The sequence below is a fragment of the Diorhabda carinulata genome, chromosome 6 (genome assembly GCF_026250575.1).
Source record: "Diorhabda carinulata isolate Delta chromosome 6, icDioCari1.1, whole genome shotgun sequence".
Taxonomy (NCBI): domain Eukaryota; kingdom Metazoa; phylum Arthropoda; class Insecta; order Coleoptera; family Chrysomelidae; genus Diorhabda; species Diorhabda carinulata.
Genome location: NC_079465.1, coordinates 2,737,421 through 2,763,895, shown reverse-complemented (window position 1 = coordinate 2,763,895; position 26,475 = coordinate 2,737,421). Strand labels below are relative to the sequence as shown.

Sequence of the window (26,475 nt, the reverse complement as noted above, 5' to 3'; positions counted from 1 at the left end):
TATAACCCTCAATTCCAGAGATATCCGTTCGTTTTGTCCAACCCGATTACAATGGATCAGTTTGCTCGTTTTATTGTGTTGTATTATTTAAATCAATGTTAAATATCACAGTTACTTCATTATTTTACACTTTATATGAAAATTATCAATAATATGGATAAATATTTATCTAAATGTTATAAATAATTGAATATTTTTTGTGAATTACTACCTGTGCTGTGTGTTTAAGATCTATGGGCGTCAGCTGACAGGTACAATACGTTGTCAAGTGTTTATACTCACTATACACCGACTTTACTAAATTTTTTTATAATCAAATTCTGTAGTTTCTTTTTAAAACTGTTAAATTAGGTGAAATAATTGAAATGATATTGATATAATTATCCATTTCATAGTCTGTGAATAAAAAAACTAATAGTCTTGTTATTTATTACTAATTGTGAAAAATATGTGTAGATGGCGACAAAAGACAATATGAGGTTCTCTTTGAGCCTTATAAGGGAATGGTCACATGGAGAGGTTAGATGTTTAGGAAGAGATCAACACTCTTACCTAGAATTCTATCTTAGAATAGAAGCAGTCTCAATTTTCGATACATGAATATAAGTTTGATCTTACACTATATCTATGATCTAATGTATATGTTGTTGCCTATGTAGTAGATGCAAATAAAGATTTAGAGAATAATGCTGTTTGGCTGTTTCAATTACGTTCAGTCGATTCCGAAACCTCCATACTCCACACAACGTACCCAATAGGAAGATCTACTTGCATCTAATTTTCAGCAACAAAAGTTCAGTTCTGCAGCTTATCAATTGTGGCGTTCTTGTAATAAAATGTGTCATTACTGTCAATGTCAATTGTCAACATAAAGAATCATTTGCTTAAATTTCCCAAACGCTTTCTTAAAGTGTTTTCTAAACGGTAAGAATTTTGTAAAATTCAGTTCTCAACATCAAATTATAACTTGTGGGAAAATCATTTTCTGTGCCACACACTAACTACAAAATTAACATAACCTCATCGAGTCATATTTTTTCAATTTACGTTATGGAAACCTTAAAATGGGTAACTCTGTAACTTGTATCATGAAGCAACATCACTCGATTTTGGACGTTAATCTTATATCAAGATGTATTCAACTACAACGTGCTGTTTATTTTCGTAATGATTTGTTAATAGTGTGTTTTTATGTATTCAAAAAGTTTGTTCCGAAACAAACTGTTGGCTTAAATGAAATTTCTGGTTTCTGCAAACCTTATTGTAGAATTTCTTAAACATTTCTTATTCAGATATAAATAGTTATTTTATAGGTAAGTATAAGCTGCTAATTTGATTAAATACCTCATTTACATCTAGATGTACTTAACTACAACAATGTCATTCATTGTTCGCTGATTTATTAATAGTTTATGCGATTTTCGTTTTAATAAATTCAATTTGTTTGCTTGAAAAAAAACCACAAACTTGAATCTAATTTTTAGGATTTTTTCTGTTTTTGGAGTATTTTATCATACAGATACATGTCCATGTTTTGTAGGAACTTTCAGGGGACTATATTTACTAAATATATCTCTTATATTAGTAAATATTGAACTACAAATATGCCGTTTATTTTTTAGTGATTTTTTTTATTTTAAAAAGTGAATACTTTTGCTTGCAAGGGCTTTTCGACTTTATAGGTTAACATAGTCAATTCCAGTTCACGTTTTTGACAAAATGTTAGGTTAGGTTGTTGTTAGACAAAAATTGATGAAATATTTTCGTTTCTTACCAATTTTTTTCAATAAAAAATTGATATTTTCAAGTGATTAAGACACATATTGATTAATTCCCTTTATTTGCCCAAAATCAATACAAAATATTTGATAATATACAGGATAACATCTTTTAATTGGTTCACCCTGTGTATTTAACAGTCTTATGAACAGTCTATTATTTATGGTCGATGTTATCGAGGAAGGTTTGGTTTTCTTTAATTAGAGATAGAAGGCGTTCTTTGGTGGCGGAAGTGACGTTTTCTTTTAATTTTTCTTTGGCAGTCGCGATGTCACATTTGTAACCAGTCACGTTGTGGAATACTCTTATTTGTTTATCTCCTGCTGTAAGTAAATATTTCCCGGTGGAGTCAAACATGATGGCAGTGATAGTATCTGAAACAAATATTGTGCATATTTTTTTTGGTGGATTATCCCTTATGAATTAAAATTAACACGTTCACAGCTGAGGAAAGTTTCAGAATTTGATTTATAGTCCAGAAAATGAAGCATTTTGTCTCCCTAACCTAACCTAATCTAACGATTATACAGTCTAACTCATGTTCCGATAACCAAGTTTCGTCCTCAGACACTGAAGATAAACTGTTCAGTCTCTGAAGATGATAACTTACGTTACCGAAACGTGCGTTATACAGTATAATCGTGTTAATATAATATTTCAATAATAAAGCTAATAATTATATTAATTTACCTTCATAAACGTTTTCAATCTTGTAGTCCAATTCAGTTGTCCATGTTGAATAAAGAGCGACGTTATTTGAAGTGGCGATCGCCAGAACTTCTGCATTCGGAGATAAAGCTATAAGAGCTGTGTTGCCAGATTTTTCGTATTCACCAGATTTCAATAATCTAGCATTTTCACCTAATTTATAACTAACTGTAACAAAAATCGCAATTAGATTCAAATATTTTAATATATACGACATATTATACCTTTAGTATCGTACATATGCCAAGTACCGTCTTTAGAAACGGTCGCCATATGTGATGAATCCACGTCGAAAGCAACGTCGTAGACACCGGAAGTATGGCCGCTTAGAGTGAGTTCTTTTATCGGTTTTACATCTTGAAATTCGCCCGATTTATTAAAAATAACTTCCCAAACTTTAGCATCTGGACTGAAACCTATATAAAAAATATATATTTGTCTGATTACAACCCTGTGCATAAACGACTACGAAATGCACGTGGAATTAAATATAGAAAAATTGGTTCTTTATTTGTACGCAAATATACCTTGACTCACATAGGCGCTAATTATTTGAAGCTTCACTCTTTAAAATGAAAGAGAAAATTGTTTTATTAAATAATTATCAATCTTTTGTTTAACCTAATTGTATGAAACTTATGAAAAAGGAAAGTATTTTCTTATAAATAACCATACTAAAAAGATTGAGTTTTTCTTACATTTATGTTACAATAATAAAAGAAATGAAAATGCACAAAAAGAATAAGGTTATATTTATGATCGCCTGATGCGACGATGTTGCCGGATTTACAAAAAAAAGCTAGAAGAAATAAAATTTACTAACGTTGAAATTTCAATAGTCGAGAATATTAAAAGATTTTATTAGAAAATAATAATTATAAATATAAATTTACCTGAAACGACAATAAATTTACCACATGGCGATATTTTTGCCCTGGTATTGTTCATAAGGTAGGTGTCAAGTACGGCTAACTTTTGTCCTTTTAGATCCCATACGACTAAATCTGTTTTATTGGAACAACTCATTATAAATTTACCGTTTGGTGCTATATCCATACTGATAACATCAGTTTCATGGTGCTGAAAAATATAATATCAAAATAGCACCAACGAATTAGATTTAAATTTGGCAACTATGTTTTAAAGCTGACATCAACAGCTGATGATAGATTGGGGAATAAATAGAAACAGCAACTTTTTGTAGGAGTTAGCGATTTAGGTGCATTGAAAACTAATAATTAAGAAACATATTTTAATTTTATTCGTATTTTTGTCAGTCAGACGTTAATTTTTACGTCTAGGTAATTTCTTCTTTATTAATAGAATGTGGTTTTACAAATTTTTATTTCGCGATATCTCTAGAATAGTAATGGAAAAAAAAGAATAAAAACATTTTTATGATTTACACTTTTGTCTTTAGTATAATTTCGAGTTAGCTTTTATCATTCATTAAAAAAAAAACAAAAAACTGTTTCACTTGAATATATTTTTTAGTACACATAAAATGGATACCCATAGAGTTTTTTATATATTTATAAGGTGGGTATGTATTAATTTGTATATTTACTTTAAAAAGGACATTTGTTGGCACTAGTAAATTCTGGATATCATCTGAACGTTTCAAATGCATATGCTTTGTTCAGAATATCTTTTGACATTCAAACTAGCTAGGGGAATAAAATATATAATATTCACATTATTGAATAATTAAGATTTATTCTTGATATTTGTAAGTTAACCACCACGATTTTTAATTACTAGTTCATAAAAAAACGCATAGGTTAGATTGTGGCAAATCTCACAAAAATGGCAAGTAGAACGAATGCGCATGCTCCGGATAAAAATTCCTTACCCAGGTATGAGAATACATTAGAAGTATTCAGAACTCGTTATCTGTGCTCCATGAGCATAGAATTTTAAATCCCGAACGTACACGTGCACCGCGAATGCACAATTTTACACTGCGCGGGAATATGATGACAGATCATGTTCAAGATCTCTACCGCGAGCAAAGCTAATATAAAAAGATTATTAGTAGATGAATAGGTATGTGTTTTGGAAAGAATATCTACAAAATAAGATATCAAACGTCGTTACCGTACATCTAATAATAATTTTAAAACAAATCAATAATGGATTTTAATAAAAGTAATAATTCATTTATAAACAACAATTTTTTTATACGTTGCGGAAATGGAAGAAAATAGGTTATGTTCTTATGTTATCAACATGCCCGCCAATTTTCAGCATTAGTGTGTGAAATTATTTCGCGTTTTTATCATCAGCCTTTGCCATAATTAATCATTCGTGTTCAAGTACAACTTTTTCGTCAAAATTTCAAGGAGAAGTGTATTGATGCATGGTTTATAAATAAAGAATTACTATTAATATTTGTTTTGGTAGTTCAGAAGCTGAAATAATTGCTACACCAATTTTAGTAGATAATAATCGATGTCCATTCAAATTTTTTCTTAAATAACTGTGATTTAAGTAGGAACTCTTTAAATATACGAGGGTTGTTGCATAATTTTTGATATAGACCTCCAAAACATGTTGACAAGCCGAAAGATTTTTACGAAAATGGCGTTCGGAAGTTTCCGGAGAGGCGACGAAATTTCAGTTCTGTCACTTGATAATAAGATTATTGAATTTCGATTTTTGCGGATAGGTAATAGATAAATTATAGTGTATAAGAATACGATTGAAATTCTAGCTACAGAACTACAAATCGGAAACATTTAAGCTTGACTAAAAACGACCGTCAATTGTTTCTTTTTCTGTGTATCACCATATCGAATCGACTAAATTATGCAATCAGATCTAACCGCAATAATAAATAGTTATATAGATATCATTAAATTCATGCATTCGTTAATTTTTTTTGCGTTTATGCCGATTTATTGGTTGGTTGACAATTGAAGTTGTTTAATTAAAAAAAAAAATAATTTTTCTTCGTGAATAATATAAATAACAATAATTCAATTCTACGATAATCGATAATGAAAATGATAAATGAAGACTAATGCTCGTGGTGCATGTACTGTCAAAGCTTTTCATACCAAACCCTGTCAAAAGCCTTCCATAAGTCCAATGCGATTGCTCTGCATACCCCATTTTTCTCTATGGTTCAGTCTATACGTTGGTGAAAACATTTTTGGTTTTTAAGCATCATATTCTCTGTTGCACTTCCATATGTTTCACCCCGTTGTGGTGGTTATTAACCCCGAAAGTCAAAAAGATTAATATAAACTGAGTTGAACTGACGCGAGGACAAGGTTGATAGAAACCAAAATAAATGTTAAACATTTCAAAGTAAGTTATTGTATATTTAGGAATTCAAGTAAGAAAAACAAGATTTATAACTAAATAAAGTGCAAACTGAGTTGAAAATATTTAACGACAATCTTAATAGAACCCAAAATAATTGTTAAACATTTCAAAGTAAGTTATTGTATATTTAGGAATTCAAGTAAGAAAAACAAGATTTATAACTAAATAAAGTGCAAACTGAGTTGAAAATATTTAACGACAATCTTAATAGAACCCAAAATAATTGTTAAACATTTCAAAGTAAGTTATTGTATATTTAGGAATTCAAGTAAAAAAACAAGATTTATAACTAAATAAAGTGCAAACTGAGTTGAAAATATTTAACGACAATGTTAATAGAAACCAAAACAATTGTTAAACATTTCAAAGTAAGTTATTGTATATTTAGGAATTCAAGTAAGAAAAACAAGATTTATAACTAAATAAAGTGCAAACTGAGTTGAAAATATTTAACGACAATCTTAATAGAACCCAAAATAATTGTTAAACATTTCAAAGTAAGTTATTGTATATTTAGGAATTCAAGTAAAAAAACAAGATTTATAACTAAATAAAGTGCAAACTGAGTTGAAAATACTCGATGACAAAGTTAATAGAAACCAAAATAATTGTTAAACATTTCAAAGTAAGTTATTGTATATTTAGGAATTTTAGTAAGAAAAACAAGATTTATAACTAAATAAAGTGCAAACTGAGTTTAAAATATTTAACGACAATGTTAATAGAAACCAAAACAATTGTTAAACATTTCAAAGTAAGTTATTGTATATTTAGGAATTCAAGTAAAAAAACAAGATTTATAACTAAATAAAATGCAAACTGAGTTGAAAATACTCGATGACAAAGTTAATAGAAACCAAAATAAATGTTAAACATTTCAAAGTAAGTTATTGTATATTTAGGAATTCAAGTAAGAAAAACAAGATTTATAACTAAATAAAGTGCAAACTGAGTTGAAAATATTTAACGACAATCTTAATAGAACCCAAAATAATTGTTAAACATTTCAAAGTAAGTTATTGTATATTTAGGAATTCAAGTAAGAAAAACAAGATTTATAACTAAATAAAGTGCAAACTGAGTTGAAAATATTTAACGACAATCTTAATAGAACCCAAAATAATTGTTAAACATTTCAAAGTAAGTTATTGTATATTTAGGAATTCAAGTAAAAAAACAAGATTTATAACTAAATAAAGTGCAAACTGAGTTGAAAATATTTAACGACAATGTTAATAGAAACCAAAACAATTGTTAAACATTTCAAAGTAAGTTATTGTATATTTAGGAATTCAAGTAAGAAAAACAAGATTTATAACTAAATAAAGTGCAAACTGAGTTGAAAATATTTAACGACAATCTTAATAGAACCCAAAATAATTGTTAAACATTTCAAAGTAAGTTATTGTATATTTAGGAATTCAAGTAAAAAAACAAGATTTATAACTAAATAAAGTGCAAACTGAGTTGAAAATACTCGATGACAAAGTTAATAGAAACCAAAATAATTGTTAAACATTTCAAAGTAAGTTATTGTATATTTAGGAATTCAAGTAAAAAAACAAGATTTATAACTAAATAAAGTGCAAACTGAGTTGAAAATATTTAACGACAATGTTAATAGAAACCAAAACAATTGTTAAACATTTCAAAGTAAGTTATTGTATATTTAGGAATTCAAGTAAGAAAAACAAGCTTTATAACTAAATAAAGTGCAAACTGAGTTGAAAATATTTAACGACAATGTTAATAGAAACCAAAACAATTGTTAAACATTTCAAAGTAAGTTATTGTATATTTAGGAATTCAAGTAAGAAAAACAAGATTTATAACTAAATAAAGTGCAAACTGAGTTGAAAATACTCGATGACAAAGTTAATAGAAACCAAAATAATTGTTAAACATTTCAAAGTAAGTTATTGTATATTTAGGAATTCAAGTAAAAAAACAAGATTTATAACTAAATAAAGTGCAAACTGAGTTGAAAATACTCGATGACAAAGTTAATAGAAACCAAAATAATTGTTAAACATTTCAAAGTAAGTTATTGTATATTTAGGAATTCAAGTAAGAAAAACAAGATTTATAACTAAATAAAGTGCAAACTGAGTTGAAAATATTTAACGACAATCTTAATAGAACCCAAAATAATTGTTAAACATTTCAAAGTAAGTTATTGTATATTTAGGAATTCAAGTAAGAAAAACAAGATTTATAACTAAATAAAGTGCAAACTGAGTTGAAAATACTCGATGACAAAGTTAATAGAAACCAAAATAATTGTTAAACATTTCAAAGTAAGTTATTGTATATTTAGGAATTCAAGTAAGAAAAACAAGCTTTATAACTAAATAAAGTGCAAACTGAGTTGAAAATACTCGATGACAAAGTTAATAGAAACCAAAACAATTGTTAAACATTTCAAAGTAAGTTATTGTATATTTAGGAATTCAAGTAAGAAAAACAAGATTTATAACTAAATAAAGTGCAAACTGAGTTGAAAATACTCGATGACAAAGTTAATAGAAACCAAAATAATTGTTAAACATTTCAAAGTAAGTTATTGTATATTTAGGAATTCAAGTAAAAAAACAAGATTTATAACTAAATAAAGTGCAAACTGAGTTGAAAATACTCGATGACAAAGTTAATAGAAACCAAAATAATTGTTAAACATTTCAAAGTAAGTTATTGTATATTTAGGAATTCAAGTAAGAAAAACAAGATTTATAACTAAATAAAGTGCAAACTGAGTTGAAAATATTTAACGACAATGTTAATAGAAACCAAAACAATTGTTAAACATTTCAAAGTAAGTTATTGTATATTTAGGAATTCAAGTAAGAAAAACAAGATTTATAACTAAATAAAGTGCAAACTGAGTTGAAAATACTCGATGACAAAGTTAATAGAAACCAAAATAATTGTTAAACATTTCAAAGTAAGTTATTGTATATTTAGGAATTCAAGTAAAAAAACAAGATTTATAACTAAATAAAGTGCAAACTGAGTTGAAAATACTCGATGACAAAGTTAATAGAAACCAAAATAATTGTTAAACATTTCAAAGTAAGTTATTGTATATTTAGGAATTCAAGTAAGAAAAACAAGATTTATAACTAAATAAAGTGCAAACTGAGTTGAAAATATTTAACGACAATCTTAATAGAACCCAAAATAATTGTTAAACATTTCAAAGTAAGTTATTGTATATTTAGGAATTCAAGTAAGAAAAACAAGATTTATAACTAAATAAAGTGCAAACTGAGTTGAAAATACTCGATGACAAAGTTAATAGAAACCAAAATAATTGTTAAACATTTCAAAGTAAGTTATTGTATATTTAGGAATTCAAGTAAGAAAAACAAGCTTTATAACTAAATAAAGTGCAAACTGAGTTGAAAATACTCGATGACAAAGTTAATAGAAACCAAAACAATTGTTAAACATTTCAAAGTAAGTTATTGTATATTTAGGAATTCAAGTAAGAAAAACAAGATTTATAACTAAATAAAGTGCAAACTGAGTTGAAAATACTCGATGACAAAGTTAATAGAAACCAAAATAATTGTTAAACATTTCAAAGTAAGTTATTGTATATTTAGGAATTCAAGTAAAAAAACAAGATTTATAACTAAATAAAGTGCAAACTGAGTTGAAAATACTCGATGACAAAGTTAATAGAAACCAAAATAATTGTTAAACATTTCAAAGTAAGTTATTGTATATTTAGGAATTCAAGTAAGAAAAACAAGATTTATAACTAAATAAAGTGCAAACTGAGTTGAAAATATTTAACGACAATCTTAATAGAACCCAAAATAATTGTTAAACATTTCAAAGTAAGTTATTGTATATTTAGGAATTCAAGTAAAAAAACAAGATTTATAACTAAATAAAGTGCAAACTGAGTTGAAAATACTCGATGACAAAGTTAATAGAAACCAAAATAATTGTTAAACATTTCAAAGTAAGTTATTGTATATTCAATATTCGATTAGTAAACAATATATTTTGTGACAATTGTAGATGAAGTAGTTTGAAATTTTCTGTTTTTATACCAAACGACGTTACTGATCCGAAAAATAATTTATAGTGATTTGATGTATATTTTTCTGTTTGTTTTTCAATTTTATCATCGAAAAGATTCAATTTAAAACGTAAATTGATGTCACAACAAGTTTCTAGATAATATAATCTTGTACAACGTTTCATATTTATTTACTACGACATATCGTTTGACTTTGATCATACCAATTTTTTTCGTTACATATATCTGTCAAAAGGGTTGTTGTTATAGATCATTTTGAAGAAAAAACAAAAACAAATTAATAAAAAATAACAAAAACAACACAAATTGTAATAAGCAAAGGAAATTTTTGTGTTGGGACCTCGTATTACCGATGTACAACATCCCATGGATGTATTAGCCACCTTATTCGCGGGATCTTACACCTCGTGACTTCTACCTCTTTCGTAACGTCAAATACGCATTAAAACCAACAAGATTTTAGTCAGTGAAAGCAAAAACGACAAAAAAAAATCATGCACTGTTTTTAACGATAAAGTCTAGTTATTTAATAACCACACCTCGTATATATATATAAAATTTTGACATGATGTAAATGAATTAATAGTCATCGAAAAAATTGAGTGTCATTGAACATGTAATTATACAGTAACAGTTTTTTTTTATCAGCTTTTGTGCGACATCGACATCGTGAACAAAATAAAAAACCTTCGATTGAATTGACAACAATTATCACAATTTAATGAATTAACTTCGTGACTAGCTACTTATATTTCCTGATATTCATACAGAAGTGAACCAATCGATCAAATTTGTCGTATACTAACAAAAAAAAAAACATTTTTACATCCCAAAACAAACGTCTATCCAACAGACTTTCCGTAATACTTTTTTATGGATTCAATCGATTCGTAAGTTTCTTTGAGAATGAAAAAATCACATGTAGGTGAATCTGGCGAATTCGTTGTTCAATCTTCTCTCATAATTTCATCGTTATTTTTGAGGTTATAGTCGTGGTTTAATTATATGTGTTTTCTATAAAGTAAACCCCTCAAAAATAATATTGAACCGCTAAATAAATAAATATCTTGACTTACTATCAAGGGTACGGATTATAAATACTTAAAAAATTGTTACTTTGACTAAGATTTACGTCGTAAATCAACAAAGGAAAAAACTTTGCTCAGAATTTTGAAAAAACCACTAAAATCATCAATTACAACCGGAAAAATGTGTAACGCACTCGTCCACTTATACAAACCGTGAAGCTAGACCTGTTCGATTGTTTTTACGGGCATGATTTCATAAAAAAGACCATTTTGTGATTTGATTATGTTGAATTACCTTTGGGAATGTAAAAGCTTTTGACGCTGTCAACCATCCGTCTTTCTTTTTATCTACTTTGTATACTTCGACGGTGTTTTCGTTGAATTTACTTATAATGAAGGCTTTGGAATCCGGGCTCCATTTCACTGACGTGGCATGATCAAATTCGATATTGACACGTAAAGATTTGCGATCTTTCAATGCGAAATTTTTCGTATCCCAAAGAAAAACGGCTCCAGCTGAAACGAAAACAGCAAATTTATGGATTTTTAAGGTTAAGTCAAGAAATATTTTAAAATGATTGTTGAACAGTAAATTAGAAATATTGAGTGGTCTATAAAGTATTGGCGAAACTTTCTAAATATTAAATAATCATAAAATTTGATCTACATGGGATATATATATATATATATATATATATATATATATATATATATATATATATATATAAAAGTATATGATATTAATGAACATTCCATTTCTTTATTTCCAAATCGTTATATAATTAAAATTTCTTCATAACGTGATTAGAGTCGTTCCTTTGTTAAAAATTTCTTCCATACGCGTCGCAAATCGAAATCGTTAAATAAAATAAAGATTTTATTGTATGTTGTAACATGGAACTCAATACCCCACTTTGAAAATATGGCATTGTCTTACTTAAACCAGTACGTATTCAGTTAATGGATTGAAATTTATGCTGAAAAGGTCGGTTGTAATTATCATACAGGATCGGTTCTGAAAATGTCACTCGGAAATGAAATTTGTTCAGGATCTGTCCAAAAAAAAAAGGTTTTAAAATAACCTAAATTAACCACGTAACAAAATTTTGACAAAAAAAAATTCTGGGAATTAGTTACACTCAATTATTTGACAGAGGCTGCTCAAAAAATGGCTCAAAATAACCTAAACGTAGATATTTGACAAAGTCTGTGCAAAAAAGGTTTCTAAATAACCTAAGCTAATCACGTAACAAAATTTGTCCAAAACAGGGTTTTTTACACAACCTTAACCAATAATATAACAAATTTTTCACAAAACAAAAGTTTTAAACTTATTGTATGACAAAGTCTAAACAAAAAAAGGTTTCTAAATAACCTAAGCTAACCACGTAACAAAATTTGTCCAAAACAGGGTTTTTTACACAACCTTAACCAATCATATAACAAATTTTTCACAAAACAAAAGTTTTAAACTTATTGTGTGACAAAGTCTAAACAAAAAAAGGTTTCTAAATAACCTAAGCTAATCACGTAACAAAATTTGTCCAAAACAGGGTTTTTTACACAACCTTAACCAATAATATAACAAATTTTTCACAAAACAAAAGTTTTAAACTTATTGTATGACAAAGTCTAAACAAAAAAAGGTTTCTAAATAACCTAAGCTAACCACGTAACAAAATTTGTCCAAAACAGGGTTTTTTACACAACCTTAACCAATCATATAACAAATTTTTCACAAAACAAAAGTTTTAAACTTATTGTGTGACAAAGTCTAAACAAAAAAAGGTTTCTAAATAACCTAAGCTAACCACGTAACAAAATTTGTCCAAAACAGGGTTTTTTACACAACCTTAACCAATAATATAACAAATTTTACACAAAACAAAAGTTTTAAACTTATTGTATGACAAAGTCTAAACAAAAAAAGGTTTCTAAATAACCTAAGCTAACCACGTAACAAAATTTGTCCAAAACAGGGTTTTTTACACAACCTTAACCAATCATATAACAAATTTTTCACAAAACAAAAGTTTTAAACTTATTGTATGACAAAGTCTAAACAAAAAAAGATTTCTAAATAACCTAAGCTAACCACGTAACAAAATTTGTCCAAAACAGGGTTTTTTACACAACCTTAACCAATAATATAACAAATTTTTCACAAAACAAAAGTTTTAAACTTATTGTATGACAAAGTCTAAACAAAAAAAGGTTTCTAAATAACCTAAGCTAACCACGTAACAAAATTTGTCCAAAACAGGGTTTTTTACACAACCTTAACCAATCATATAACAAATTTTTCACAAAACAAAAGTTTTAAACTTATTGTGTGACAAAGTCTAAACAAAAAAAGGTTTCTAAATAACCTAAGCTAATCACGTAACAAAATTTGTCCAAAACAGGGTTTTTTACACAACCTTAACCAATAATATAACAAATTTTTCACAAAACAAAAGTTTTAAACTTATTGTATGACAAAGTCTAAACAAAAAAAGGTTTCTAAATAACCTAAGCTAACCACGTAACAAAATTTGTCCAAAACAGGGTTTTTTACACAACCTTAACCAATCATATAACAAATTTTTCACAAAACAAAAGTTTTAAACTTATTGTGTGACAAAGTCTAAACAAAAAAAGGTTTCTAAATAACCTAAGCTAACCACGTAACAAAATTTGTCCAAAACAGGGTTTTTTACACAACCTTAACCAATAATATAACAAATTTTACACAAAACAAAAGTTTTAAACTTATTGTATGACAAAGTCTAAACAAAAAAAGGTTTCTAAATAACCTAAGCTAACCACGTAACAAAATTTGTCCAAAACAGGGTTTTTTACACAACCTTAACCAATCATATAACAAATTTTACACAAAACAAAAGTTTTAAACTTATTGTGTGACAAAGTCTAAACAAAAAAAGGTTTCTAAATAACCTAAGCTAACCACGTAACAAAATTTGTCCAAAACAAGGTTTTTTACACAACCTTAACCAATAATATAACAAATTTTACACAAAACAAAAGTTTTAAACTTATTGTGTGACAAAGTCTAAACAAAAAAAGGTTTCTAAATAACCTAAGCTAACCACGTAACAAAATTTGTCCAAAACAAGGTTTTTTACACAACCTTAACCAATAATATAACAAATTTTACACAAAACAAAAGTTTTAAACTTATTGTGTGACAAAGTCTAAACAAAAAAAGGTTTCTAAATAACCTAAGCTAACCACGTAACAAAATTTGTCCAAAACAGGGTTTTTTACACAACCTTAACCAATAATATAACAAATTTTTCACAAAACAAAAATTTTAAACTTATTGTGTGACAAAGTCTAAACAAAAAAAGGTTTCTAAATAACCTAAGCTAACCACGTAACAAAATTTGTCCAAAACAAGGTTTTTTACACAACCTTAACCAATAATATAACAAATTTTACACAAAACAAAAGTTTTAAACTTATTGTGTGACAAAGTCTAAACAAAAAAAGGTTTCTAAATAACCTAAGCTAACCACGTAACAAAATTTGTCCAAAACAAGGTTTTTTACACAACCTTAACCAATAATATAACAAATTTTACACAAAACAAAAGTTTTAAACTTATTGTGTGACAAAGTCTAAACAAAAAAAGGTTTCTAAATAACCTAAGCTAACCACGTAACAAAATTTGTCCAAAACAAGGTTTTTTACACAACCTTAACCAATAATATAACAAATTTTACACAAAACAAAAGTTTTAAACTTATTGTGTGACAAAGTCTAAACAAAAAAAGGTTTCTAAATAACCTAAGCTAACCACGTAACAAAATTTGTCCAAAACAGGGTTTTTTACACAACCTTAACCAATAATATAACAAATTTTTCACAAAACAAAAATTTTAAACTTATTGTGTGACAAAGTCTAAACAAAAAAAGGTTTCTAAATAACCTAAGCTAACCACGTAACAAAATTTGTCCAAAACAGGGTTTTTTACACAACCTTAACCAATAATATAACAAATTTTACACAAAACAAAAGTTTTAAACTTATTATGTGACAAAGTCTAAACAAAAAAAGGTTTCTAAATAACCTAAGCTAACCACGTAACAAAATTTGTCCAAAACAAGGTTTTTTACACAACCTTAACCAATAATATAACAAATTTTACACAAAACAAAAGTTTTAAACTTATTGTGTGATAAAGTCTAACCAAAAAAGGTTTCTAAATAACCTAAGCTAATCACGTAACAAAATCTGTACAAAACAGGGTTTTTTACACAACCTTAACCAATAATATAACAAATTTTACACAAAACAAAAGTTTTAAACTTATTGTGTGATAAAGTCTAAACAAAAAAAGGTTTCTAAATAACCTAAGCTAACCACGTAACAAAATTTGTCCAAAACAAGGTTTTTTACACAACCTTAACCAATCATATAACAAATTTTTCACAAAACAAAAGTTTTAAACTTATTATGTGACAAAGTCTAAACAAAAAAAGGTTTCTAAATAACCTAAGCTAACCACGTAACAAAATTTGTCCAAAACAAGGTTTTTTACACAACCTTAACCAATCATATAACAAATTTTTCACAAAACAAAAGTTTTAAACTTATTATGTGACAAAGTCTAAACAAAAAAAGGTTTCTAAATAACCTAAGCTAACCACGTAACAAAATTTGTCCAAAACAAGGTTTTTTACACAACCTTAACCAATAATATAACAAATTTTACACAAAACAAAAGTTTTAAACTTATTGTGTGATAAAGTCTAACCAAAAAAGGTTTCTAAATAACCTAAGCTAATCACGTAACAAAATTTGTACAAAACAAGGTTTTTTACACAACCTTAACCAATAATATAACAAATTTTACACAAAACAAAAGTTTTAAACTTATTGTGTGACAAAGTCTAAACAAAAAAAGGTTTCTAAATAACCTAAGCTAACCACGTAACAAAATTTGTCCAAAACAAGGTTTTTTACACAACCTTAACCAATAATATAACAAATTTTACACAAAACAAAAGTTTTAAACTTATTGTGTGACAAAGTCTAAACAAAAAAAGGTTTCTAAATAACCTAAGCTAACCACGTAACAAAATTTGTCCAAAACAAGGTTTTTTACACAACCTTAACCAATAATATAACAAATTTTACACAAAACAAAAGTTTTAAACTTATTGTGTGACAAAGTCTAAACAAAAAAAGGTTTCTAAATAACCTAAGCTAACCACGTAACAAAATTTGTCCAAAACAGGGTTTTTTACACAACCTTAACCAATAATATAACAAATTTTTCACAAAACAAAAATTTTAAACTTATTGTGTGACAAAGTCTAAACAAAAAAAGGTTTCTAAATAACCTAAGCTAACCACGTAACAAAATTTGTCCAAAACAGGGTTTTTTACACAACCTTAACCAATAATATAACAAATTTTACACAAAACAAAAGTTTTAAACTTATTATGTGACAAAGTCTAAACAAAAAAAGGTTTCTAAATAACCTAAGCTAACCACGTAACAAAATTTGTCCAAAACAAGGTTTTTTACACAACCTTAACCAATAATATAACAAATTTTACACAAAACAAAAGTTTTAAACTTATTGTGTGATAAAGTCTAACCAAAAAAGGTTTCTAAATAACCTAAGCTAATCACGTAACAAAATCTGTACAAAACAGGGTTTTTTACACAACCTTAACCAATAATATAACAAATTTTACACAAAACAAAAGTTTTAAACTTATTGTGTGATAAAGTCTAAACAAAAAAAGGTTTCTAAATAACCTAAGCTAACCACGTAACAAAATTTGTCCAAAACAAGGTTTTTTACACAACCTTAACCAATCATATAACAAATTTTTCACAAAACAAAAGTTTTAAACTTATTATGTGACAAAGTCTAAACAAAAAAAGGTTTCTAAATAACCTAAGCTAACCACGTAACAAAATTTGTCCAAAACAAGGTTTTTTACACAACCTTAACCAATCATATAACAAATTTTTCACAAAACAAAAGTTTTAAACTTATTATGTGACAAAGTCTAAACAAAAAAAGGTTTCTAAATAACCTAAGCTAACCACGTAACAAAATTTGTCCAAAACAAGGTTTTTTACACAACCTTAACCAATAATATAACAAATTTTACACAAAACAAAAGTTTTAAACTTATTGTGTGATAAAGTCTAACCAAAAAAGGTTTCTAAATAACCTAAGCTAATCACGTAACAAAATTTGTACAAAACAAGGTTTTTTACACAACCTTAACCAATCATATAACAAATTTTTCACAAAACAAAAGTTTTAAACTTATTATGTGACAAAGTCTAAACAAAAAAAGGTTTCTAAATAACCTAAGCTAACCACGTAACAAAATTTGTCCAAAACAAGGTTTTTTACACAACCTTAACCAATCATATAACAAATTTTACACAAAACAAAAGTTTTAAACTTATTGTGTGATAAAGTCTAAACAAAAAAAGGTTTCTAAATAACCTAAGCTAACCACGTAACAAAATTTGTCCAAAACAAGGTTTTTTACACAACCTTAACCAATCATATAACAAATTTTTCACAAAACAAAAGTTTTAAACTTATTATGTGACAAAGTCTAAACAAAAAAAGGTTTCTAAATAACCTAAGCTAACCACGTAACAAAATTTGTCCAAAACAAGGTTTTTTACACAACCTTAACCAATAATATAACAAATTTTACACAAAACAAAAGTTTTAAACTTATTGTGTGATAAAGTCTAACCAAAAAAGGTTTCTAAATAACCTAAGCTAATCACGTAACAAAATTTGTACAAAACAGGGTTTTTTACACAACCTTAACCAATAATATAACAAATTTTACACAAAACAAAAGTTTTAAACTTAATGAGTGATAAAGTCTAACCTAAACAAAGTTTCAAAATAACCTAAACTAACCACCTAACAAAATTTAGCCCAAAAAAATTCTGGAAATAACTTAGACCTAATTACGTGACAAAGTCAATGTGAATATCCCAAACCCAATTTTCCAGATTTATCTACAAATCATTTGATTTATTGTGTTATGTAGAACAAAATGTTTGTTCAACTTTTTGGTGGAATTGCAGTCGAATAGTTGATAAATATAAGAAAACTTTTCAGTATAAAAGATGTGGAAGTTGTTCTACAAAATTCTGCAATTTCTGAAATTCTAAATAAAGGCATAGCACGCATTTCTATCATTTAAAATAATGAGAGTATTCCAAGCAAGTATTAGAAAAACAAGAATTCAAATCCCACAAAGAGAAAGGACCAGAAACTTCGCCGCATTCCGAAAAAAAAAAGATTTAAACCCGCCTCTGTAGCTATACTTAAAATGCATGTGTGAAAGTAGAAAGTTGTTGGCTACGTAACGTGGTAACAAAATACTGACATAAAAAAAACTTATTTTCAAATACGCGCATGTGTTGGTAAAACTAGAAAGTAGTTTCGATCTTTACATAAACCCGTAATCATCTCGGTTCGATATTAAACATCGAAACGTACCATAAGTAAAAATGACGTGATTTATTCTATAATTTTTAACTATTGCAGGTCAAAATTTTATCATTATGGTCCAAAAAATCCTATTTTTCATTGTACGTATAACAAAAATGATGTATTTTGGATTTTAATAGATTTTTCTCAATTTTTGGTTTTTTTTTTCGGTTTGGTTAGTTGTTTGACAGTTGACGTTACCTCAAAATCCCTGCTACGAGGGTTGCTCCTTAGATTTTGAGACATAGAACGTGATTATGTCAAATCTGACATCACCATCATGAAGTTTGACATTTTTAATATTGGAACGTACCCAGAACGAGTCAAGTTAGGTTAGGTTGTCATACGGGTGCTATTTGAGGATAGACCAAATTCTAGTCCAGCTTATTCTTTATAAGCGGATACTCAAGCCTGTACAGACTTATGGTGTCCACCATAGGAATGCAAATCATTCAAATTTCAAACTCTATTAGTTTAAGTTAGAATTGAATTACTATTTGGTGGGTCATTGAAATATTTCTTAAACATAATCGAATCTTACGTCAACCGATTTGGAATTCCAGACAGTTTAAAAATAATCTCGAGATTACCAAGATATCATGTTAATAATAGATATAAAAAATATGTCTTAAAAATACCGTGTGTAATAAAAACAATGTCGTTTCATCTATTCGGGGACATCTTCTGTATCTTCTGTATTCGTCAAGACTATTAAGAACACACTATGCGTGTATATGCACTCTTAAATACTAATCCTATTGTATACAACATAATTAACTATATTTATGGTCGTTAGAGCCAAATGTGTTTTTTTCGTGTTAATAAAGTTTTTCAAAACGAATTTAAAAAGGTTAAATTTATAATTGGCGCAGTCAGTAGGATTGGTGTGGTCACGAATGTGTCAGCGTTTATTTTTCTATAAAATAGGACTGTTCAAATACCTTTTAATGAATGTTATTTAATTCAATTGTAAAAATAATTAAGTTGAATAGCTTATAAAATAATGAAACGTGTTTTTTTGTATTAATAAAGTTTTTAAAAACGATTTTTCGAAGGTTAAATTTATAATTGGCGCAGTCAGTAGGATTGGTGTGGTCACGAATGTGTCAGCGTTTATTTTTCTATAAAATAGGACTGTTCAAATACCTTTTAATGAATGTTATTTAATTCAATTGTAAAAATAATTAAGTTGAATAGCTTATAAAATAATGAAACGTGTTTTTTTGTATTAATAAAGTTTTTAAAAACGATTTTTCGAAGGTTAAATTTATAATTGGCGCAGTCAGTAGGATTGGTGTGGTCAAGAATGTGTCAGCGTTTATTTTTCTATAAAATAGGACTGTTCAAATACCTTTTAATGAATGTTATTTAATTCAATTGTAAAAATAATTAAGTTGAATAGCTTATAAAATAATGAAACGTGTTTTTTTGTATTAATAAAGTTTTTAAAAACGATTTTTCGAAGGTTAAATTTATAATTGGCGCAGTCAGTAGGATTGGTGTGGTCACGAATGTGTCAGCGTTTATTTTTCTATAAAATAGGACTGTTCAAATACCTTTTAATGAATGTTATTTAATTCAATTGTAAAAATAATTAAGTTGAATAGCTTATAAAATAATGAAACGTGTTTTTTTGTATTAATAAAGTTTTTAAAAACGATTTTTCGAAGGTTAAATTTATAATTGGCGCAGTCAGTAGGATTGGTGTGGTCAAGAATGTGTCAGCGTTTATTTTTCTATAAAATAGGACAGTTGAAATACCTTTTAATGAATGTTATTTAATTCAGTTGTAAAAATAATAAAGTTGAATCGCTTATAAAATAATGAAACGTGTTTTTTTGTATTAATAAAGTTTTTAAATACGATTTTTCGAAGGTTAAATTTATAATTGGCGCAGTCAGTAGGATTGGTGTGGTCAAGAATGTGTCAGCGTTTATTTTTCTATAAAATAGGACTGTTGAAATACCTTTTAATGAATGTTATTTAATTCAATTGTAAAAATAATAAAGTTGAATCGCTTATAAAATAATGAAACGTGTTTTTTTGTATTAATAAAGTTTTTAAATACGATTTTTCGAAGGTTAAATTTATAATTGGCGCAGTCAGTAGGATTGGTGTGGTCAAGAATGTGTCAACGTTTATTTTACTATAAAATAGGACTGTTGAAATACCTTTTAATGACTGTTATTTAATTCAATTGTAAAAATAATCAAGTTGAATCGCTTATAAAATAATAAAACGTGTTTTTTTGTATTAACAAAGTTTTTAAAAACGATTTTTCGAAGATTAAATTTATAATTGGCGCAGTCAGTAGGATTGGTGTGGTCACGAATGTGTCAACGTTTATTTTACTATAAAATAGGACTGTTGAAATACCTTTTAATGAATGTTATTTAATTCAATTGTAAAATTAATCAAGTTGAATCGCTTATAAAATAATAAAACGTGTTTTTTGTATTAACAAAGTTTTTAAAAACGATTTTTCGAAGGTTAAATTTATAATTGGCGCAGTCAGTAGGATTGGTGTGATCACGAATGTGTCAACGTTTATTTTACTATAAAATAGGACTGTTGAAATACCTTTTAATGAATGTTATTTAATTCAATTGTAAAAATAATCAAGTTGAATCGCTTATAAAATAATAAAACGTGTTTTTTGTATTAACAAAGTTTTTAAAAACGAATTTTCGAAGGTTGAATTTATAATTGGCGCAGTCAGAGAGATTCGTGCGGTCGCAAATTTTACGCATAGTGCGATGAAATACTCGACTTCTTATTATACTATAAAAATTGAAGAGACTTTGCAGCAAGTGAAGGGTGATTTATAAAAAAGAAATGGACTTTTAGGGAAGGTGGAAGTGTTAATAATGAAGTTTGCTTAGACTTTGCTTAATAACTTGTTTCTAAAAATGAAAAATGTCAACTTAGTTGACAGTTTTACTTGCAGTGAATATGGACGGATCAAGAATTGAATGACGACGAGTTATTGGAGACACGAAACGACAAAAGCGAATTTTCAATTAACTGCTTTGTCCACAACAACCTTCCTAAATTGTCCAACGTAGAATTCTACTTCTTTCCGCCGAATACCACTTCTAAATTGCAACCATTGCACAAAGATCTCATCCATAATTTTTAGAGGTTCTAACATAAAGAAATTGTTGAGCTCCTTTTAGGATCTGTTGACAATTAGCTATCTGGGAATGTCATGATTCTAATCTGGTTTCGTAGAAGAAAATCAGGCAAATGGATGAAGATGTTGCTGTCCCAGGTTCACTAACCGATGGCGACGTGTCATCTGCGAGAGATACAAATGAAAAAATCAACGATGTCGACGAGGACATCACAACCTTTAGCAGAAGTGTCAGTTAAAGAAGCAAGAGCCTCATTCGACATCTTACCAAGCTTCTGTCTACAAAACGAGAGCATTTCAGGTACTTTTTCTCTTATAAAAAGTTATTGAACAGCTTTCTGTCGAAATATTAATTAATTCAAATTAGTTTTATTTCTTTTCGAGTTTCGAATTAATGAAAGTCTACTGTATGTCGTCAATAGAGAAGATGCAGTTTTTTTTTCATATTATTTCGTACGTACTTAAGACAATCCATATTGCGACAGATGACATTAATACCTAAATTGTACAAATTACGCCAGATGAAATATACCAAGAATAGAACGAAGATTAACCAGATTCTTGACTAACATGGTGTAATAAAAATCATTATCATTAGCTTTATAATGTTTTTCATACTCGTTTTATAATTATTTCAACCTAATGAAAGTTGAAATTGGTATGAAGTTTGTTTGGAATCTCCTCATAAGAAGAAGAAGAAGAAATTAAGACCAAAATGGTAGAACAGCTACAAGAACAAATTTTGGTTTTCAATATTTTTATTTTCTTATCGTTTTTCGTTTTCTATCGTCTCTATTCTTTTAACTAAGTACCCAGCTTAATGTTCATCGCGCAAAAACCAGTTGTTTGACGTGGACACCGATGTACGATGATGTTCAATAAAACTAACCTACTGACTGTCTCATATTCCAACAAAACATATATCCAAAACTCAAATAAACCCATCGCGCGTGTCTGATCTCTAGAAGCAGCGTAGTTCCGTTATACACGACTAGATTAGAGAGCTGCTCGCTTCGTTGTCGCTCACAAGTCCAATTTCATCTTTTGGATTCAAAAACTTCTCGTCTGGGTTTGTGGAAGTATAAAATAGGAGGGGGTGTCATGAACAGTGCGAAAGGTAGAGGGATGTTGGTTAATTAAGTGAATTACACGATTTTGCGTGCCTGATCTCTAGAAACAGCGTAGTTTCGTTATAAACGACTAGATATTAGTGAGTTGGTCTGGCTGGCTATAATGATCTGGAGTTTTGTTATTTTTCAAATTGAACTGGACAATATTTCTGCTTGAAAACTACTTATTGAATAACTCGAGTTTTCTTTTTCAAAAAAATATACATTTACAAAGTCATGTTGTTTTTCAAGTTAGATCTGAAGCTCAATCACCTGATTTGCTTATCGTGTTTATTTACTATTTATGAAACCATCTCGAAAGGTTTGTCTAGTCAGGTTATTAATTAAATATGTAAACAAAATATGACCTTGAACCCCCGCGACAATTGTTTTGTATATTGTTATAAGTCCGTTTGATTGACTGTTTTGTTTTTTTTTACTTTGATAAAAATTGATAACGAACGTTTCTAATTCCACATTATTTATTTATTATTGTATCGAATTGATGCATTATTTTGATTACCTGTTAGGTAAAAAATGAATAAGGTATTTGCTTCATTATGGAATGTCATAATTCCTAAATCGAAGTCTCGAAAAGACTGTAAACATTGTCGCTTTATTTTAAAAATATAACTAAAAGGGTAGATAGTTCAAGAGAGGTGAATACACTCGTCGACAACCCTATAGTCGTAAGTCACTGGCAAAAAAACTAAACAAAACATGTCTCTGCGTTTATTTTACTATAAAATCTTAGTTAATTCAAGTTGAAATACCTTTTAATGACTGTTATTTAATTCAATTGTAAAAATAATCAAGTTGAATCGCTTATAAAATAATAAAACGTGTTTTTTTGTATTAACAAAGTTTTTAAAAACGATTTTTCGAAGGTTAAATTTATAATTGGCGCAGTCAGTAGGATTGGTGTGGTCACGAATGTGTCAACGTTTATTTTACTATAAAATAGGACTGTTGAAATACCTTTTAATGACTGTTATTTAATTCAATTGTAAAAATAATCAAGTTGAATCGCTTATAAAATAATAAAACGTGTTTTTTTGTATTAACAAAGTTTTTAAAAACGATTTTTCGAAGGTTAAATTTATAATTGGCGCAGTCAGTAGGATTGGTGTGGTCACGAATGTGTCAACGTTTATTTTACTATAAAATAGGACTGTTGAAATACCTTTTAATGAATGTTATTTAATTCAATTGTAAAAATAATCAAGTTGAATCGCTTATAAAATAATAAAACGTGTTTTTTTGTATTGATAAAGTTTTTAAAAACGATTTTTCGAAGGTTAAATTTATAATTGGCGCAGTCAGTAGGATTGGTGTGGTCACGAATGTGTCAGCGTTTATTTTTCTATTAATTAGGACTGTTGAAATACCTTTTAATGACTGTTATTTAATTCAATTGTAAAAATAATCAAGTTGAATCGCTTATAAAATAATAAAACGTGTTTTTTTGTATTAACAAAGTTTTTAAAAACGATTTTTCGAAGGTTAAATTTATAATTGGCGCAGTCAGTAGGATTGGTGTGGTCACGAATGTGTCAACGTTTATTTTACTATAAAATAGGACTGTTGAAATACCTTTTAATGACTGTTATTTAATTCAATTGTAAAAATAATCAAGTTGAATCGCTTATAAAATAATAAAACGTGTTTTTTTGTATTAACAAAGTTTTTAAAAACGATTTTTCGAAGGTTAAATTTATAATTGGCGCAGTCAGTAGGATTGGTGTGGTCACGAATGTGTCAGCGTTTATTTTTCTATAAAATAGGACTGTTGAAATACCTTTTAATGACTGTTATTTAATTCAATTGTAAAAATAATCAAGTTGAATCGCTTATAAAATAATAAAACGTGTTTTTTTGTATTAACAAAGTTTTTAAAAACGATTTTTCGAAGGTTAAATTTATAATTGGCGCAGTCAGTAGGATTGGTGTGATCACGAATGTGTCAACGTTTATTTTACTATAAAATAGGACTGTTGAAATACCTTTTAATGAATGTTATTTAATTCAATTGTAAAAATAATCAAGTTGAATAGCTTATAAAATAATAAAACGTGTTTTTTTGTATTAACAAAGTTTTTAAAAACGATTTTTCGAAGGTTAAATTTATAATTGGCGCAGTCAGTAGGATTGGTGTGGTCACGAATGTGTCAGCGTTTATTTTTCTATTAATTAGGACTGTTGAAATACCTTTTAATGAATGTTATTTAATTCAATTGTAAAAATAATCAAGTTGAATCGCTTATAAAATAATAAAACGTGTTTTTTTGTATTGATAAAGTTTTTAAAAACGATTTTTCGAAGGTTAAATTTATAATTGGCGCAGTCAGTAGGATTGGTGTGATCACGAATGTGTCAACGTTTATTTTACTATAAAATAGGACTGTTGAAATACCTTTTAATGAATGTTATTTAATTCAATTGTAAAAATAATCAAGTTGAATAGCTTATAAAATAATAAAACGTGTTTTTTTGTATTAACAAAGTTTTTAAAAACGATTTTTCGAAGGTTAAATTTATAATTGGCGCAGTCAGTAGGATTGGTGTGGTCACGAATGTGTCAGCGTTTATTTTTCTATTAATTAGGACTGTTGAAATACCTTTTAATGAATGTTATTTAATTCAATTGTAAAAATAATCAAGTTGAATAGCTTATAAAATAATAAAACGTGTTTTTTGTATTAACAAAGTTTTTAAAAACGATTTTTCGAAGGTTAAATTTATAATTGGCGCAGTCAGTAGGATTGGTGTGATCACGAATGTGTCAACGTTTATTTTACTATAAAATAGGACTGTTGAAATACCTTTTAATGAATGTTATTTAATTCAATTGTAAAAATAATCAAGTTGAATCGCTTATAAAATAATAAAACGTGTTTTTTTGTATTATTAAAGTTTTAAAAAACGATTTTTCGAAGTTAAATTTATAATTGGCGCAGTCAGTAGGATTCGGGACAGGAACTTCAGATCGGTGAAGACTTTTAAGAAATCAGAACATTGTAGAAAGAAGAGGAGTCACAGAATATGACTTATTTTTAATTCTTTGGGATGGAGGATCAATCAATACGAAACGTTATTTACCTGACCCACCACCATCAGTCAGCCATGAAACGTCAACCATTATACAGAAAAGATACAAATGGAAATTCTACATAAAAATGGTTACAACAAGTGATAAAGCTGCTCAAGCAGTCACCCAATTAGCCAGTACGCTGAACATAAGTCAGTCTCGGATGGAAATTTTTGATTTTCAACTGTATGGGAGGTTCAGACATGGTGTTCCTTCTTCATCTTCGGCTATAACGATAAATGCTTCTGCGTGAAGTATTTTGGTGTTGAAAAATGTGAACTACGTCAAGCTTAGGGATCTGTCCAACCAAATAATAACAAACGTTTTCTCAACTCCAACTCATAAGACATTTTAATGCAACTGACATAAAAAAAATAACTTGTCTGTCGTTTGTGCACAAAATTAGGCATTAGCCCCCTCGGATTATTCTATTCCAAGACTTTTTTTTCTCCAAAATCTTTGTGTTTTCTTTACTAGTCCAGGTACTTCTGGAACTAACCTCGTATTTAAGATAATACCCGATAATGTGATATAAAATTCGTTATTATACGAAATATACTCAGTGGCCCTGTATAATTCGTTAAACGTCTCTTAAAAAATAACATACTATCGATATTTTTATTAACAAGGTCATTGAAAGTCGTGCACCTCTTTCGTTTTATTCGAACTACCATTTTTCGATGAATTTCAGTCAACGAACTTCAAAATTAGTTTGTTTAAATGCATACCAAATATAAACAAACAAAATAGTT

General features: G+C 27.9%; 1 protein-coding gene across 1 annotated transcript in view; it reads right to left on the bottom strand.

Annotated features, from left to right (window-relative positions):
- Window positions 1–1,823: 1,823 nt before the first annotated feature.
- LOC130895674 (transducin beta-like protein 2) overlaps window positions 1,824–26,475 on the bottom strand; it is a 44,283-nt gene continuing 19,631 nt past the window's right edge. The window contains exons 3-7 of the mRNA XM_057803129.1: window positions 11,192–11,412; window positions 3,381–3,567; window positions 2,712–2,903; window positions 2,470–2,655; window positions 1,824–2,153 (exon numbers count right to left, since the gene is read on the bottom strand). Coding sequence (XP_057659112.1) covers window positions 1,936–2,153; window positions 2,470–2,655; window positions 2,712–2,903; window positions 3,381–3,567; window positions 11,192–11,412 — 1,004 coding nt within the window. The 3' untranslated portion in view covers window positions 1,824–1,935. The remainder of the gene's footprint in view (window positions 2,154–2,469; window positions 2,656–2,711; window positions 2,904–3,380; window positions 3,568–11,191; window positions 11,413–26,475) is intronic.